The sequence below is a fragment of the Amphiura filiformis genome, chromosome 2 (genome assembly GCF_039555335.1).
Source record: "Amphiura filiformis chromosome 2, Afil_fr2py, whole genome shotgun sequence".
NCBI classification, from domain to species: Eukaryota; Metazoa; Echinodermata; class Ophiuroidea; order Amphilepidida; family Amphiuridae; genus Amphiura; species Amphiura filiformis.
In genome coordinates, this window is record NC_092629.1 from 71937776 (window position 1) to 71957412 (window position 19637).

The following is a 19637-nucleotide window of genomic DNA, read 5'->3' on the forward strand; positions in this document are numbered from 1 at the left end:
TTATGTCTTTTTCTTGTCTTGTAAATAAGCTGGTATTCCGAGATCCTCTTGTTGCCTATACATCTTCATATCAGACCACCATGATGGCATAAGGTTATATGGTACAAAATCACGCCAAGCGGCTGGTCCCAGAAGACCACTTATAACATACCGATGCTTAGGCTGTTTTGACAAAATGGCGTCCAACATGGCATCGATGACGGGAGTGTTATCCGCGTACGAACCCACACGTTGGGTGCGAGAATATGTATCTATGATGCTATCAACATACGGTCGGCCATAGTCTTGTTTAGCGATATCGTCCATGCCTTGCCATATATCATCAGCACGGTTTTTGTCGCTATTTAGAAATTGTGAAACACGGGTAGTCCATCCATAGTGGCCAGGCTCAATGATCGCTACCTATAGCGGAAAATAAAAGTCAAAAACAGAAGTCAAATTTTGCCATGGGAATGGTCCCCCTAAAAATCTCAATGAAACAAAAAATAAAGCAATCGCCCTGAACATCTATCTCGCACAGGCTCATCAAATACCAAAATATTCCTATATTTGGGGCTATAATATTCTGCATTGAAATTTATATCACAGTGTAAACCGGTACAAAATATGCTCGTCTATGCTTCCTCCGCCAATTTAGTTTTCGGATGGAAGCGGTTCTAGGCTAGTCTGTATCATGCTGAATTTTATGTTATCAAGGTTAACTTTTCCAAGCGGTGTGATAATGTAGTCTCGTATCTGTGCTCCTTCTTCACTAAACTTCGAGATTGGTCCGAACATGATTACCCTATAATGAAAGACAGAGATAAAAAGACTAGTTCGGGTCTGACATTCTGACAACTAGACAAAAATTGCCGTACTGCGCAGGTCGGTAACCAATCAATCACGGCGCGCCTTTGCCCTGACGTCAGACGCGATTTTTATCTCTGTCTTTCATTATAATCTCATTTTAAGGAAGCCATGGACGTAGTGCATAAGGGTGTGCATGCGCAGAATGCATTCTAACATTTTGAATTACGTATGTGTGTATGTATTTATTTTTACCCAAAATCAGTTTTGTGCGGTCACCACCGATTATAAATATATTTCAAAATTACGACATGTAATCGTTAGTGCACGCTGGGTTCTGATTTTTTCTTTCCTTTATTATAATGCCAGTTTGTCTGAGCTCCGTTTCTTTAATTATTATATATTTTCTCAGGCATGCATCCTCTGGATCCTCGCATTTGATATTTAATGTCTCATATTGACTGATGTTCTGCCAGGACACAGCAGATAGGCGGCCCTCTCTAATTATAATTAAAATTACATTGGCCGTGAGACATTTTCGAGAGAATAAAATCATTACATGTTCAATTCCCCGGTAGATCCGCCATGAGCTGTTGTGGCGTGTGGTGGTGAGCGATACGACATGTAATCGTTAGTGCACGCTGGTTCGAATCCGAACGGTTCTGATTTTTTCTCTCCTTTATTATAATGCCAGTTTGTCTGATCTCCGTTTCTTTAATTATTATATATTTTCTCAGGCATGCATCCTCTGGATCCTCGCATTTAATATTTGATGTCTCATATTGACTGATGTCCTGCCAGGACACAGCAGATAGGCCGCCCTCTCTAATTAAAATTACTTATGATCATTTAATTGATTGAATCAATATCACTCTGATTCGCCAACTGATGTATACTAAAACAGTGATTAATAAATATAGGCCAATCAAATTAAGGAAAATCAAGGCTTAACCCACCACTAATTGCAACAGAAACCATTTAATCACCCAAAAGTCCAAGTAGTGGAACACTGCATAATTTGCTTGAATCCAAAATGGTCGCTTGTGCAGGGTGAAATTTCAAAGTTGGTTAAATCTTGTTTAAAACCACACCAATGTCTTGCTCTCATCATAAGGATTCAGAAAAAGTATAGTTTGACCAGTCTCCGACATACAGTTCTTGAGTTATAGGCAAAAAGGTCAAAGGTCAAATGTTGGGGTCCATAGTCGTCTACAATGGAAATATGCTCCAATTTTAATCCACCTGGTCTCAAATTGTTCCATTGGAAGAAAAAAAAGAGAAATGTTGCATGTTTTGATGTTTTGTTACATAGGTAACATCACAAAATAGGTCAACGTCAACAGGGCTCAATGGAATTCGATCTCCTTTGCCATGTTACCAAGGTAGCAAATCACCAGAAATACGCCAAACTATTCTTTTTTCTGAATGTTTTTGCAAGCGGAACAATATGAAACCATTTGTATCAAAATCAGAGCATTTTTCAATTTTTGTCCCCATGTGGAATCCAAATTTTGACATTTAATCTTTTCCCTCATAACTCAAGAAATGTATATACTTTTTTTTCTGAATCCTTATGACGAAAGGAATACATTGGTATGGTTTTTAACAACAATTGACCAAATTTGAAATTTCTCCCTGCATTAGCGGCCATTTTGGGTTTATGCAAATTAGGCACTGTTTCACTACTTGGACTTTTGGGGACTTTGAATATGTTCTTTAATATACTTTTCTGAAATGAATGGTGATTAAATAGTTTCTGTTGCAATTAGTGGTGGGTGATTTTTTGATTTGATTGACCTAATAACCACCATCCGTTCAATACAAAGTTGACCATGACCTACACCAAAACTCTTGGATCTTTATACACATGGAACAAACATAGGCCGCGGTTCGGGGTGGGTAAAGAGAGGTCTTTACTTCTAAGCTCGCTTCACGAGCCGATAGTGGTCACGGTAGTATTCACTTTAAGGTTCGGTTCGCGAGCTATTATTGTAGCTTTTGTAGCTGGTTGGATATGGTGGCTTTTGTAGAACGTTGTAGGTATTGTTTTGTTTTGTAGAATGGTTTATTGTCGACTTGTCGAAAATTGACATTTACACTAGACATTGTCTTTCTAGTTCTTGTTACTTTCTATAGGTTCGCGATGCTTGAATTTTACTCAGGTTCGCTGGACCCTCTATTTGATAGCATATGCATACATTAGTTATTAGATCATTTATTCATCAGAGACGCGGCTAGATGTATTGCACTCTATGAGACAATAGCGTTTAATTAATGGAGTAATGTTCAACATTATACTGGACATAGTATGTCATACCTTAACATCCCATTTGTGCATTTCATAACGCAAAACATCACAAAATGTTTCTGCTGCAGATTTGGACATACAATACATAGCGTTGGTAGCGTTGCACCATCGTCCCAATACACTTGTCATGTTGACAAATCGACCTTAAACAGAGACAATCGGGCTAGAAATGTTAACCCTTCAAATCATTTCTAAAACAGGTAAAATGTTGAAAACATAGATAGGTTGTACATTTACTTATAATTTGGGCGATTGACCACGATGTTTGAAATTATAAAATACCAAATAAGAAACGTTTTGAACAAGAAACTTGGTTGTTGTACACAATCACTTATATCATAAATTCTTTGCTTCTGGTTGTTTCTGGTTGGCCCCTGCCAAGTTGTGTCGTAGCCCGCCTCCCTTATTAAGTGAAGGCTCCTCGCGTTTGACATAAATTATTAAGTGGAGGCTACTCCCGTTTGACATAGCTGGGCAGATTATTACCACAATTGTGAATTTGGTGATACAAGCACCAAAATTGGCACACATGCTTCTGTTGGGGCGCTGAATACAAAAATAACGTTAGCCAAATTAAACTCCAAGATGGCTCGCTTCAAGCATGACAAGAACGCGCCAAGCACATCGCATATTCAGCTGTCGGTCTTTATAGGATAATGAAGATAGAGTACAATGACTATCTAGTGAAACACTTGAGAACAGAAAATACGTAATTAGTTTCGGAGACTGGCAAGAGGGAAATGTCAGATCCCGCAATTTCAATTCTGGTATCTCATTCTCGTCACGGAACTCACTATACTGAATATACTGGCACTGATACGTTCATTCAGAGAAGCAAACTTTGCTTTGTACTCTGAGGCCTTGTCTGGACAGTACTGATACCATACTTCTTTGCTAACAATAATTTCAATTATGCACGGATATGATGACCCTTAAGCAACACCTTCCTGAAGTAGCCAATGAATTTCGGAATGGAAATCATATCGGGACTTCTCAGCAATGGCTATAGACGAAGCTCATGAACAAGTCAATGCTGTTAATGAAGGTGATGGGAAGCAATTGGTGTGACTGAGGATCAATCAGCCCTCAGAAGGTGGATGGTCGATTACACTGGAGTCTGTCATCTGGTTTCTGAATATGAAGCAACATCAGAGGCTAAAGATGCAACAGGAAACACCAACTACCATGAGCAAACAATGAGAGTGCAACAAGAGTTCCTTGACAAAGCTTAGAACCTAACCAAAGTTCTTCAAGACAACCTTTCCAGGAGGAGTCAAGTGACCGGCTCTTAGCATAAAGGACATTGCACAACCTAGTGTTCATGAACTACTTGGCAAACATTATGAAAGGGCACTGAGATATTTGGTGAGTTTATCAATCGACTAGAGAGCCAAGAACAAGACTTGTTCTATACATTCCATCACAAAGAACACAATTAGCTTCTTCATTCAAGAACGTGCTGCCACTGATTCCAAGCAGAAAGCTACACTGTAATCTCTTCTCACAACTCTTCATATCATGCCAAAGCAGGCCGTGTGATATAAACGAGTTCTTCAAATATGAAAACCAGCCAGTTCCTGCATCTCTGACTGACAACGGAATGCTATACACGTGCCCGAAATCTGGCCTTACTGACATCAATCTCAAGTGGTGTTACCTTGATTACACCAAGGCATTTGACACCGTAAAACATGAGGAACTGTTAAATATTTTGAGTGCGATTAATATTGATGGAAAAGACCTGAGAATTATCAGAAATTTGTATTGGAACCAGACAGCAGCAATCAGAGTGGGCAATGATGTAGGGGAGTTTGTTGAAATCAAGAAAGGAGTGCGGCAAGGATGTGTTTTTTCGCCAGATTTATTCAATTTGTACAGCGAGTGGATACTAAGAGAACTGGAGGATTTACCAGGAGTGAAGATTGGTGGGACAAATATTAACAATCTAAGGTACGCAGATGACACTGTCCTGATAGCTACATCTGAGTCAGATCTTCAACAAATAGTCAACAAAGTTGTGACTGAAAGTGAGAAGAAAGGACTGTTCATTAACTGCAAGAAAACTGAGTGTCTGGTAGTTACAAAGCAAAAGGATGTTCCTATCTGCAACATTAAAATCCATGGGGGCAATCTGAAGCAAGTTGATGGGTTTAGCTATCTGGGAAGCTGGATCACAACAGATGGGAGGTGTGACAGAGAAATCAATAGGCGAATTGCAATGGCAAAAGAGACTTTCACAAGGATGAGGACCCTCCTTTGTAATTTGAATATCACCATGAGTACAAGACACAGGGTCTTAGATTGCTATGTACCACCAATTCTGAAATACGGTTGCGAGAGCTGGTTAGTCTCAAAGGCAATGGAAGATCGATTGCAAGCAACGGAAATGTGGTTCCTCAGACGAATGTTGAGGATGCCTTAGACTAGTCACACCACAAATGAAACAGTTTTGCATAGAGCTGGCAGTCAACGGATGCTCCTGAGGAAGATCCGGAAACTGCAACTTGATTTCCTGGGCCACTGTATGAGTAAAGATGATCTGGAGTGTTTGTTCCTTACGGGGAAGATTAATGGAAGGAGAGACAGAGGGCGCCAGAGGACAACATATGCCTGGACGGGTGTGGATAACATCAAGCTGTTGAGATTGGCAAAGAACAGGATGGATTGGCATTCCATGGTCGCCCACGTCACTGGATATTGCACATAGAGATAGAGATAGAGATAGAGAGAGTTACCAGACAAAGAGCCATAAATAGAGGCTATCGTTGTTGATGGATTAGTATTGATAAACTGTCTGCCCTCACGTACATCAGCAAGCAACATATGACGAATATGCCAGAGTATTCTGTCATCCAATATGTACAAGCACTATCTGCCAAGTACAAGATAACAGACAATGACTTTGACGTCTACCTGCCATCCAGCTTAAAGTCTGAAATAAGATTGAAGCGAGGAACAGGAGGTCCAGCACTGCTACAAGAGTGAATGATGCACGGTTAGAACTCTTTGCTCGTAAGCAGAGATCATTTGATTCGATCCCGCCTACTCGAGCTGCATTGGTAAACAGGCTGCCTACCGTACCAGGCAGGTATGATTTGGAGTCAATCAATAGTATCCCAGCAAGAGAATTAGGGCTGGACACAGGAAGCTGATATTTGTAAGATCTTCTGGAGTAACTTTCCTCCTATTGCGACTATTGGCCAAGAACTAACAAAATGTGGATGTAATAAGGAATGTCGTGGACGTGTTACAAATATGGTTTTCTCCGTACACCACGGTACACATCGTCATCATCCCTATATCTTCGTGTCAAAAATTGCCTTGATAGTACAGCGAATCCTCTCGTTTTTCAACAGCTACGCATCGCGATTTTGTTCGAGATAGGCCGAGCGACTCAGGCTAAGCATACCATGACTATCATATGAGATACTACAGAGTTTCTACATTCTACACATTATTACGATTTGTGCATGCTCTAGTACCCCATATGATGTTTCTATTACAAGAAAATCGATTTGTTTTCAGGTAAAACCAGAGTTTTGTTTCCAGAACACTCACTCGAAAAGCAATACACTAATTAGCGGGGCCTTGCAGCTTGCTGTGGATATCTTTTACTGCGTTTTATAAGTAAAAATTTTGAAATCTAGTAAAAATTATGATATATTTAATTTTGAGAATTACAATTATACTTTATAGGTAAAAAGGAACACGTTTAGCCCATTCAGTTAAGTTCCAGTTGCAAGTCCTATAACAAAATGCATATGTAAACTTTCTTTATCTGTGTCAATAATAGAATATTGATTTCAACGGAGTATTGAGCTGTATGGAAAAATATTTATAATACAGGGTGTTGACACTGTGCGGTGCTCATGTTCATGCCAGGACTGATAAGAACAAGTTTTATTACATTTATGTTAAACAGATTTGTAAGCATCAAGGGTACACTAATATGTCAAGCCAGATCACAATTCATATCATCAGGCTCTTCAATTATGACACTACTTAAATATATATATAAATTTTGATGATTCGTTCTTGATAAATGACCCAATGAGAGGTTAACTGTAGCTTCACTGTATGACCATTTGATTCTTTGTAACATTAACATTTGTTATTCAATGGCGGCCATCTTGAATAAAATCGCGACCATCTTGGATTTTTAAGTGGTTTTTATTTCTTCATGACAAGATACACAAGGAGAGGGTAACTGCAACTTTTGGTGGTTGTATGACCAATTAATTGTTGTAGCATCAATATATGTCTTTCAGTGGCGACCATCTAGGAAGAAATAGCCGCCATCTTGAAAAATACAGTCGCCATCTTGGATTTTTAAGTGTTTTATATTTCTGCTTGATAAGTGACACGAAGAAAGGTTAGTTGCAACTTTTGGAGCTTGTATGACCAATAAATTCTTTGTAACATTAATACCATCTTGAAAAAAATGGCAGCCATGTTGGATTTTAATTTGGCTAACGTTGTTTTTGTATAAAGTGACCCAAAGGGAGTGTCTGTACCAATTTTGGTGCTTGTATCACTAAATGCACAATTATGGTCATATAAGTCAATAATCTGCCCAGCTAAATCGCTTCCTTGCCTATTGTTCAGCGATAAAGAAGATCCCTCAGAGGTTTGGCTCATCTTCGACCTGTAACGTAACATTCTCTTCACAGGTCAACGAACATTTGCCGCTTTAACATCAGTTGGCCTGATGATGCATCCGAGATAGGATGTGAAATATTGCCACTCACAAAAAAAGTCCAGTAGATCAGATTATAACTACAATTTCATAGTTATTTATACCTGGATGAATGATAATCTTCATAATCGTATCTTAAATGAATACATTTTTCTTTGTTTTAAAATTAATTTGTTCGGCTCGAAATTTAAATGGGGATATATATGATGGTTTTGTTGGAAACAAATAAGAATCTATTCTTTATGGAACTCGCATATTATTGCTTTTAAATCATTTTAAATACATACAAACCTACCTTTGCTGTGTCTTATCATAGGTATAAATGCCTTGGTGACTCGAACCATTCCCCATGTATTAACCTCTGCTATATTTTTGAAGACTTTCAATGGTGCCATCTCTATTTCTCCCCACCTTTGAAATCCAGCGTTGTTTACACACGCCCAAAACACTGAAAGCAGATCAAATCCCATAAGCTGAATTGAGTTCCTGAAAATTATATCTTGATATTCGACATTTTTACGAATTTTATAACACAGCGAATCTTCGACATAGGTGGTTCTCCGGGAGACCTCCCAGAAATTCTTATTATGTATCCCAGGACAGGGTTTTGGGATACCTAATTTGCATGTGAAAATAAAAATCGGAGACCTCCCGGAGATCTTTCCTGGAGGTCTCCGGCTTACCTGCTTTATATTTTGCTATGGCTGATATTTCAAATTAAAGAAAACACACTTTTGGTCATTATTCGCCGTAGAAGTGACGCAATAATCGGATAAACTACCTTAGCAATTTATGAATACAATTTTTGAATATATCCTGCACTACAAGCACTTTGCACTCATCACCTATGTCTGTCTGCAATACAGTAGCGTAGCCAGGGGGGGGTGGCAGGGGGGCAGAGTGCCCCCTGACAAAAAAAAATGAAAGAAAAAGTGCCCTCTGACAAAAAATGAAAGAGAAAATCAGGAGGGCAAAGGCAAAGAAAAAGGGCAAGGAGCCCCTTTTGTAGCAAAATTCAGGGCCAAAATAGTGTAAAATACAAAATTTTTTCGCGCTACGCGCACACGTTATAACGATAAAGCCCCTTTTAGCCGGATAATGGGCGAAAATAGTGCAAAATACCATTTTTTTCGCGCTACGCGCGCACATCATCCCAATAAGGCCCTTTTCGGGAAGCTCAAAGACATGCAGTCTCTATGTATTGTATGATGCAACTGCAATTTTTTTCGTCTGTGCCCCAAAAATTTTATTTTGGCCCCCCCTGACCAAGAAAGCTGGCTACGCCCCTGCTGCAATCATAGATTGAATACAATACCACTCTTTTCAAAGATACTTATCTTACAGGTGCGAGTGATCCAGGTCTTTATCCCTGTTCTTTGACATCTATGGTTCAATGCATAGGTACCGCGTGAACGTTGTAGTACAGAGCGATATATTCAAAATTGTATGTATCTATTGCTATGGTAGCTAATCCGATTAATTACATCACTTCTACCTTGATTTTTAGAAACCAACCCTCACTTTGGCCAGAAGCTCATGTTTCATGATCTAAATACCTTATTGTTGTGCTGACTGTAGTGACATACCTAATTTTTCTTTGTTGACTGTTTTAGCAACTAGGTTTCTTGCTGCAATCACCTCGTCTTCAGATGTAACATCACATGGTACAATTGTCAATTTCTTGGAACTCTTTGATGCTAGTTCACGTGCGTCTCTTCCAGCTGAATAATAAGAACATTATTTTAGTTTATGATCAGCCAATTTTTTTAGATAATTCCCCGTATATGCAAGACATCCAAATCAGGTTGATGATCACCGTCGATTTCACGTTGAAGCATTAACTTGACGATCATTAACCTGATTTCAACGTATGTTGAAATGTGGTTGAAATAGAGTCCATCTTCAACCCAAATCCAACCTGTTTACAACTACATTTCAACGTTAAGTTTATATTAGATCGAAGGAATATGAAGAGGCCAACCTCAACCACTGGCACAAATTAGGGTGGATGTATTATCAATAATGTTAGTGGAATGAAAAAGGCAAGGAGTGAAGGATGACACCAAAAAAGAAAAGAAAAAAAGGAAGGCAATTAAAAGGGTTAAGAAGAAGATGGTATTCCACGATGTAACAGCGATGCAATATTGACAGTACCTAAGAGCGGTGATCTCATGCTAACGGTCAAACCATACGTTGATGATAAACTCGGGCAGAATCAATGTGACTTTAGAGAACAAAATCCAAAGCCGAGCAGATTATTACTTTGAGAAGTAGCACTTAGCTCATGAAATAAAAGAACCTCTCTGCAGTAGTAACTTTAACTGATTTTATAAAAAAAACTTTCAATACAGTTCACAGAGGCAAAATTATTAAAATTTTGAAAGTTTCTGGCATCCAGAATGATAATCTGGCACCATATATATCTGTACGTTCATCATCGTTCTGACTATTACCTCAGTTTACCGAGGAAATGCCGACATTTTGCTCCTCTGAATATAACCGAGACTATGACGACATAGCACTATTATCTGATACAGTCGGCCAAGCGCAGGAATTGCATGCTTAGAAACGTAGAGAAATCGCAGCTCCCAAAGACCCCATATATTTGACCAAAATATAGTTCCGAAAGACCCTTAATTTTAATAATTTCACCTCTAAAAGACCCCAAAATTGCTCATTCCTCGTATTTCTGTTTTTTTTCAGTCAATTTTCAACCAAAAAAAAGCCAAGAAAGATCCTTGATTTTGACTGTTCGCAGCTCCAAAAGTCCCCATTTTACTTGTTCGCAGCCCGGTTTGCAGCTCCAAACGACCCACTTTTACCGGTACGCCGTCAGCTTCCAAAGACCCACCACCTCAAAATTCCGGGGGAACATACCCACCAAAATTTGTTGATGTGCACAACTTATTTGGTACAACCATTCAACAGAAGTTGAAATCCAAACCGAGGAAGGCAGCTTACTTGAAGAAGTTAAAAACCTCAAGTATCCCAGCAAACACAAAACGTTTTCGACATCATTCGCAAAAGGTTATAAAAGGTTGTCAGATAACGTTTAAATGTCGGGTTATATAAAGGGTACATTAATGGTATAAAAACGTTTTCATAACATTAAAAAACATTTGTTGGTAATTTACTGCACAGCAAACACTTAAAATAAAACATTTAAATGTCAGGTTATATAAAGGGTATAAAACGTTTTAATAACATTCCAAAAACATCTTTGAAAACTTGGTACAAACCATTCTAAACAGAATGTTACTTTGGGGTTGAAAAAATATGTTGCAAAAAATGTTTGCCCAAAATATTTACAATAACATTTAAAAAAAATTTTCATGACCTTTATATAACCCGACATTTTAATGTTATTAAAACGTTTTTACCTAAACCAAAATCCAAAATATAACTTATTTAAAACGTTTTAAAAACGTTTTTGTGTTTGCTGGGCATATGCATGTTTCTTTTTAGCACGAATACACCATGTTTTGGACCAAAATGTCGAGCCAACGTTGGCCCACTGGCCAAAATGACGTCGGTTCAACGTTGGCTTAACGTATATGACTATATTGTGTAAACGTTGGCCCAACGTTTGCTTCCCAGCAAACACAAAACGTTTTCGACATCATTCGCAAAAGGTTATAAAAGGTTGTCAGAAAACGTTTAAATGTCGGGTTATATAAATGGTACATTAATGGTATAAAACGTTTTCATAACATTAAATAACATTTGTTGGTAATTTACTGCACAGCAAACACAAATGTTTTACAGAAAACATTTAAATGGCGGGTTATATAAAGGGTATAAAAACGTTTTAATAACATTCCAAAAACATTTTTGAAAACTTGGTACAAATCATTCTATACAGAATGTTAGTTTGGGGTTGAAAAAATATTTTGCAAAATATGTTTGCCCAAAATATTTACAATAACGTTTTTAAACTGTTTTCACGACCTTTATATAACCCGACATTTAAATGTTTTTAAAACGTTTTGTAAAAAACATTTTAAGAACATTTTTGTGTTTGCTGGTTGCAAATATTTTAACATAATGTTATTTAAGTGTTGACAAAATATTAGACCAAATATATTTGCAAAAATAGTTTAAACTATCCTTTTAAAATATCCTTTAAATAATACACTTTAGCAGGTTTAGCCATAAAATATTGCTTATATTAACTTAAAACACCGCCTCAAAGTATAGAAACCCCGGTAGCTCAGTCGGTAGAGCGCCAGATTTATAAACCGAAGGTCCCTGGTTCGAATCCCGGTAGGTTCATTAAGGAAAGAGACTTGTGTAAATTAAGCTAGGAAATTTGTGTTCGTTGAAAAATAGAGAGTAGGTAAGTGTAAGATTCGGTGCAAGCAGAATATACGCTACTAAATAATATTTTTTGAGTTTTTTTTCATGATTTTTCGTCTCATTGGGCTTACTTGCCAATCGTTGGATCGACGTTGGATAATGGTTGGTTTAACGTTGGTCAATGGATGGATTAATAACATTGGCCCAACATCAAAGATTTTATGTTAGCCCAACGTCACAGATTACAACTTTATTAGGGTTGGGTCAATGTTGGATCGACGTTGGCCCACGTCGGCACAACGCTGAATGTGGACGTCGCACCAACGTTCTATTTTGGCGTTAAAAAAACTTTCATATCCATCCTCCAGGCAACCGTCATCCGACGTTAGATATTGACGTTGACACAACATAGTAGCAACCATTTGTGCCCACTGGGTTACATTGACATTTCGAAAACATTTTAAAAATATTGTTGTAGTGTGTTTTCATACAAAACGTTTTAAAACGATTTCATTACCTTTATATAACCCGACATTTTAATGTTATTAAAACGTTTTTACCTAAACCAAAACCCTAAATATAACCCATTTAAAACGTTTTAAAAACGTTTTTGTGTTTGCTGGGTTGAATCCTTAAGTTCCACCTACCTGGCAGGAGACAGCCAGCAAACACCCGAAGTCCGATTTGATCACATCTTAGAGCCAATTTATGTCCAAAGCCGGTGTCACAGCCTGTGATAAATACAGCCTTACCCTCGGCCTCAAACCGTCCCCTTGGTATCAGCTTTTGGGCAACATAGAACCCGATAAAAGCGAAACCTGAAGCAATGAGTTTAGCGCAAGTACTGTCAGGTTCTACAGTATATACACCGTACGCGAATGACAGAAATATTACACTTAATATGAAATAAGTATGAAGGCCGACACACGCTTCCATGGTTCACACAACTAAATTTAATGTTTTTATTTTATAGCTACTGGAGCTTTTTGGACACAACCTTCAAATAAATGTCAACGATATAAAGCAGTGAAACAATGTTTTTTTTTGGACTTTTGGACTTTTTGTTGGTTAAAATAAAAGGGACAAAGTTCAATAATGCTTCTTATCGATATATGTCTGTTTACCGTCATATCAGTTTGTCACGATCATTAATAATGTTAAGGGGGTATTACATCCATTGTATTTGTTTTGGCATTTGTTTGCATTTTGTGAAGAAATGAGAAAAAATAGGACAAAGTGGTATGCAAAATGAAGGGGCAAATCTTCTCGTTCTATTGGTGGCATCGATATCAATGTAGCTTACATGCTTCTACTTTTGGTAACTATTTTATATTTATTTGTCCAATCCATCTCAACTAGGCAATCTAAATTGTACTCCCCATTTACATCCCAAGGTATTTTAGTATATCCACTCAGATCTTTTCAATATATATCCAGTAAAAGACAGAATATCCAAATTGATGCCTCATTATGATATCACAGACTATCACATGTATTCAAAATGGATGCCTAAATTTGACCTGAACCAAGTGACCTATAACCTGACCTATGGTGACCTATAAGCCTTTTTAAATCTCTTTTCCTAACAACACATTATAGAAGGTACATAGTATACAAATATTTACTGCTCATGAGGGATCTGGTGGAATCTATTGGTCCCCGAGGTGAACTGGACACCGTGAGCCTACTATTTCCCGAGACCGCCAGTAAATATTTGTTTTATATCCTTTATTAATATATTCTTTTTTATTAATTGGTTAAAATAATAGAAAGGCCTTTATCATAGACATAGGCCTAGGCATAAATGTAGGCTAAGCCCTAGCATAGTCAGGGCTAGGTTAGGCTTGCCATGCTTTGTTTTGATTGATACATGTAGGCCTACACGCACACAATTGAGTGGCTATAAAGCTTACCGTTGTAATGTTGTAACCTCTACAATACCGCAGTGAAACGAGTAACCATGTTATCTCTTATTTCGCCGTCAATATTAAGATATTGTTCCTGATGTAACTCAGATTATGTCATGAAACTGCCGTATTTTAGCTGCACTTCTGTGCTGCTGCTTGTGTGCTTCGCAAGACAACATGACTTGCTACACATTAATACCCCTGAACCGGCAGCGATATCCCGCGTATGTGGCGAGTTGCACCGACCACTATGAACTGCGACGCGGCTATGAGGTCATACGCGCTCAGAGGGAGTATAGCAAAAAAATATATCCCGGGGAAATAGTACTTTGAGTCGGCTTTTTGACTGCTTTGCAAAATAGCAAAACTATTTTTGGTCACATGATACTCGTTTAACCAATTAATGAACGAGAATATATTAATGAAGGATAAAATATTAAATTAACTATGCATCCATTGTGAATAGTTTATTTAATTTATAAAGTGTTATTTAGCATGCATCACTGAATAAATTTTCTAAAGATAGTATAACAAAGGATTTAATATATTCTATTCATGTACTCTACTTGAACATGTTGAATAGAATAAATTATGGTTTGTTATGAAACACACATCTGAGTTACTAGGATACAGTAAACAAAAAATATATAGAGCTAAAATGATTTACTAAAATGGTTTAAAAGCACTTTGTATGTAAAGATATTTTGATAAGTTCGGGACATGAGGTGATGAACATATTTATGTACTTCGTAAATTTGCAATAACAAAAAGAAGAGGGGTACTGATGAAAATCATGGTATTATACCCCTTAACAATAACCCTCGCCATACGGACTACGAAGGGGAGTGGTTAATGTAGCACCCCTCTAATTTTCTATTACAAACGTCGCATACTGTTATAATTAATTTTGGTTATAATGAAGTTGAATATTGGTCTTAAATTGATCTTTCAAATGACTGTTTGTGCTGAAATCGTCGGGTTCATCACATAGTGACGTATCGTGATTTTGGTCATATTTGCAATTTTGGGTTTTTAGGTTTTAAATATTGTCCTCTTCAATTACACCAATTCCCAACGCTGAAATTTAAGTAATTAATTAGTAATTATTAAACACTAAGGAACAGTTTTCAGGCAGTAAATTAGTGCAAAAACACAACAACATGCAACCTTATTACAAATCGGCATGTTTCAAATTAGTTTTGCTCCGACATGCGCTTTCCAGTTTTCCTTACGATACGTCACTATGTGATGAACCCGACGAAATGCGCGCGAAAATTTGGATTTACATCGCTTGGAAGGGTGCAGAATCGATGCTGATAATTTGATCAGGGCACGTGCCCCCTCGTCGCTACTACACCACTGGGGTAGAGTAAAATGTACCGCAACTGACGACTCTATGATTAGCTCACGTCGTTTGAGCGTCCTATGGTAGTCTGTTATACCAGATGGAAAACCTTCGGGGGTTGTATTAGGGTTAATATTGCACTATTAACAGTACAAGAAAAACGACCACTCCAATTATAATTATCTTTCAATCCTAACCTTAAAATACTTGCCAACTTCTGAATTCTATTTGCATGGTTCAAATAAAATACTTTCCAATTGATTACCAGCAAAAACAGTGATATTATATTAAACTTTCTTTCTTTTAGGAGAACCGGCAAGATTCAAGTAAAACATTTCATTTTGCATGATAGATTGCTACATTTTATTACAATTATGTTGATATAGGTTACATTATGTCCTTTTCTTGTCTTGTAAGTAAGCTGGTATTCCAAGTACCTCTTGTTGTCTATACATCTTCATATCAGACCACCATGAAGGCATAATGTTATATGGTACAAAATCACGCCAAGCGGCTGGTCCCAGTAGACCACTTATAACATATCGATGCTTGGGCTGTTTTGACAAAATGGAGTCCAACATGGCATCGATAACGGGAGTGTTATCTAAGTACCCACATACTTTTCGCCGAGAGAAGACGTATCTATGATACTATCAACATACGGTCGGCCATAGTCTTGTTTAGCGATGTCGTCCATACCCTGCCATAAATCGTCAGCAGGATTTTTGTCACTATTTAGAAATTGTGAAACGTTAGTAGTCGATCCATAGTGACCAGGTTCGATGATCGCTACCTATAGTAGGAAATAAAAATAAAAATAAGTCAAACATAGCTTCATAGTTGACTTAATTGACAGCAGAAAAGGAGAAGAAACTGCGACTGGACTATTGTTTTCCAGCAATTCCTTTTTAGTTCAGGTGAACTTCGGCTGGACTGTTATTTTCCTTCTTCTGACAACATTTGATATTTGCTCTAGCTCATTATTTGACTGATTATGATATAAAATTGGATCGGTTGAGCCCATATTTATTGGTCGAGCTATGAGTTTTAAAATATTGGACGAGACGTAGTCGAGTCCAATATTTTAAAACTCATAGCGAGACCAATAAATATTGGGCGTAAAGCATCTAATTTTATCATTATTATGTTTTGGATCCAATATTATCACAACTTGGATCCATCAAAACATAATAATGATGAAACTTGGGCACAAGCTCCACTACCCCAAGCTTCACATTTGAAATGGCCCTTTTGAGGTCAAACGTCGACGCATGAGTATCGTTGGCTAAAAATGTGATTTTTACCAAAAATAATTCTTCTTCTACATATTACATGATTTAAGATTTTTCAAGGTCATACAGGGGTTAAACAGCGTTGATTACTTAAAATCATTTTAAAAATCACTATTTGCTGCATATTTGTTGTTGTTATACCCGCATGCGAAGCACCCGCATGCGAAGCATGAACGGGTATATTGCCATTCTATGGTTTCTTCTCCTTCTTCTCCTTCTTCTCTTCCTCCATCAAACACAACATTCTGTCAAGGCTAGCGCTAAAACTACAAGGGCCACAGGGCCCATATGTGGTACACGTATGGGCCCTACCCCGTAGATTTATCCTTTGCCCATCTTGGCCCCAGAGGTCAAGGTCACGGGCCCCAGGGGCCCAAATGTGAAAATACAAAGCATGCCGTTTCTCATCAAATGAAGCAGCCTCAGGGCCCTGAGTTGGTACACTGATAGCCCCAGGGTACTCTATATATACAAGTATACATGAGCCCCATATGTCATATATTATGGGCCCCAGGGCCCCAAATGTTAAAATAGGGGTAATAGATTGACAGAGCTACCGCTAAAACTACAAGGGCCCCAGGGCCCATATGTGGTACACTTATGGGCCATACCCAGTAGATTTATCCTTTGCACATCTTGGCCCCAGAGGTCAAAGGTCACGGGCCCCAGGGGCCCAAATGTAAAAATACAAAGCATGTTGTTTCTCATTAAATGAAGCAGCCTCGGGCCCTGAGTTGGTACACTGATAGAGCCAGGGGTACTCTATATATACAAGTATACATGAGTCCCATATGTCATATATTATGGGCCCCAGGGCCCCAAATGTTAAAATAAGGGGCAACAGATTAACAAGGCTAGCTATAAAACTACAAGGGCACTAGGGCTCATATGTGGCACATGTATAGGCCCTAAGTTGTAATGTGTCTTCTGCCCATTTTGGCCCCAGATGTTTAAGGCTAGGGGCCCCCAGAGGCCCAAATGTTAAAACAAAGGGCCGGTCGTTTCTCAGCAAATAAAGTAGCTACAGGGTTTAGATTTGGTACACTAATAGGTCTTCAGCATTATATTGTTTTATGTATATATGAACCCCATGTGTCACATAATATGGGCCCCAGGGCCCCAAACGCTAAAACATAGGGCCGGTCGTTACTCAGTAAATAAAGCAGCTACAATGTCCAGCTTGAGTCTGCTGATAGCACTTGAGAATTATATTTCAACATATGCACATGAGCCCCATAAGTCAAATATTATGGGCCCAGGCCCCAAATGTTAAAGCAAAGCGCCGGCCATTTTTCACCAAAGCTCAAAGTTTGTACACAGACTGCACCTGAGAATTATATTGTTATATGTACATATGAGCCCCATATGTCACATAATATGGGCCCAGGGCCCCAAGCGCTAAAACATAGGGCCAGCCGTTACTCAGTAAATAAAGCAGCTACAGTGCCCAGCTTAAGTCTACTGATAGCACTTGAGAATTATACTTCAACATGTGTACATGAGCCTCATAAATCAAATATGTTGGGCCAGGGCCCCAAATGTTAAAAAGGGCTGTCCTTTTATCATCAAATAAAGCAACTTCAGGGCTCGGAGTTTGTACACAGATTGCACCTGCGAATTATATTCTTAATAACACCCACCCCATCCCATTCACAGACAATTGCGTAATTATAATAATATAGATGACAGAAACTTTAAGGCTGTTCCAGTTAAATTACATACCCATTGGCTGTTCTATTTAATTTACATACTCCCTCTGAAATGGCTGTTCCATTTAATTTACATACTCCCTCTAGAATAGAATAGCTTTCCCCTAATCAAATTGCATATTGTGAATTTCAATAGCGTATTAGGCCTATAATAATTATAGATGATGATAATTGAAAATACCATGTGTGAAGCGTTAAGGCTGTTCCATTCAAATTACATACCTTTGGCTGTTCCATTTAATTTACACACTCCCTCTGAAATGATCCCAAAAAAAGCTGTTCCATTTAATTTACATACTCCCTCTGAAATGGCTGTTCCATTTAATTTACATACTCTCTCTGGAATAGCTTTCCCCTAATCAAATTGCACATTGTGAATTTCAATCTATCAAATTGCATAGCTTCACTGTGAATTAGAGAGACTGACAACAGCAACCTAAGTCCTCAGCAAATAAGGACTGTAAGTTTGTGTAAACCGATAACATGCGGGTATAGCCGTATTTGTGTACAAATATATAGCCTTCTAGTTGTTCTTCTTCTTCTGTAATCCCAGTTTGGCCTATTTTGTCGCGCCCTTCGTACGCATTTGTCCAGGGAAATTCATTCTTGGAGCCGGTCAGCGGGACGGCTTTGAAATTATGTCCTCTTTGGACATTCTGCCCAGTCACAGGGAAAAAAGTTGGGAAGGCCTTACCTTATGTGCTTTTTTTGTGACAAAATCCGATATTTGTAATGCTTACCTTAACACCCCATTTGTGCATTTCATAACGCAAAACATCACTGAATGTTTCTGCTGCAGATTTGGACATACAATACATAGCTTTGGTAGGGACGCACCATCGTCCCATTACACTTGTCACGTTCACAAATCGACCTTAAACAGAGATAATCAGGTTAAAAAGCAAACCTTTTTTAAATACCTAAAAGCAAACCTTTTTTAAATACCTAAAAGCAAACCTTTTTTAAATTCCTGGTATGCAATATTTTCTATTAAAAGTAAAGATGTTGCAAAACATAGATAAATTGATTGTAATTTTACATGTAATTTGACCGCTTGGCCACAATATGTGGAATAATAAAAACCGATAATTATAATAAATCACTTTGAATAAAAATCGTTGTAAGGAATCACTAATATCATAAAGTAAATTCATTATTTCTTATTGTTTTGAGTTCACAACTAGGAGAAGTAGAATCGATGATAACATTTCAACTAAATATATACAATTTGAACAAGTAAAAGGCATAATTAAAGAGCAGAAATATTTCCCCCTGAAGCTTTGAAATGGACATTGTTG

At 38.0% G+C, this 19637-nt stretch overlaps 1 protein-coding gene across 1 annotated transcript; it reads right to left on the reverse strand.

Annotated features, from left to right (window-relative positions):
- LOC140142698 (D-beta-hydroxybutyrate dehydrogenase, mitochondrial-like) lies at positions 1-13022 on the reverse strand. Its single transcript, XM_072164697.1, has 5 exons — positions 12734-13022; positions 9377-9511; positions 8086-8238; positions 3104-3237; positions 1-402 (listed from the first exon to the last, which is right to left on the reverse strand). The coding sequence occupies exons 1-5, from the start codon at positions 13020-13022 to the stop codon at positions 1-3; spliced, it is 1113 nt and encodes a 370-aa protein (XP_072020798.1).
- Positions 13023-19637: the final 6615 nt, after the last annotated feature.

Bases quoted from the DNA above. Each gene is read 5' to 3' on its own strand.
- LOC140142698 (XM_072164697.1), bottom strand. From the start codon at position 13,022: ATGGAAGCGTGTGTCGGCCTTCATACTTATTTCATATTAAGTGTAATA. The intron at 9,512-12,733 runs GTAGGTGGAACT...CTTATTATTCAG, and splicing joins TGCTGGCTGTCTCCTGCCAG to CTGGAAGAGACGCACGTGAA. The intron at 403-3,103 runs GTATGACATACT...TTTCCGCTATAG, and splicing joins TGCACAAATGGGATGTTAAG to GTAGCGATCATTGAGCCTGG.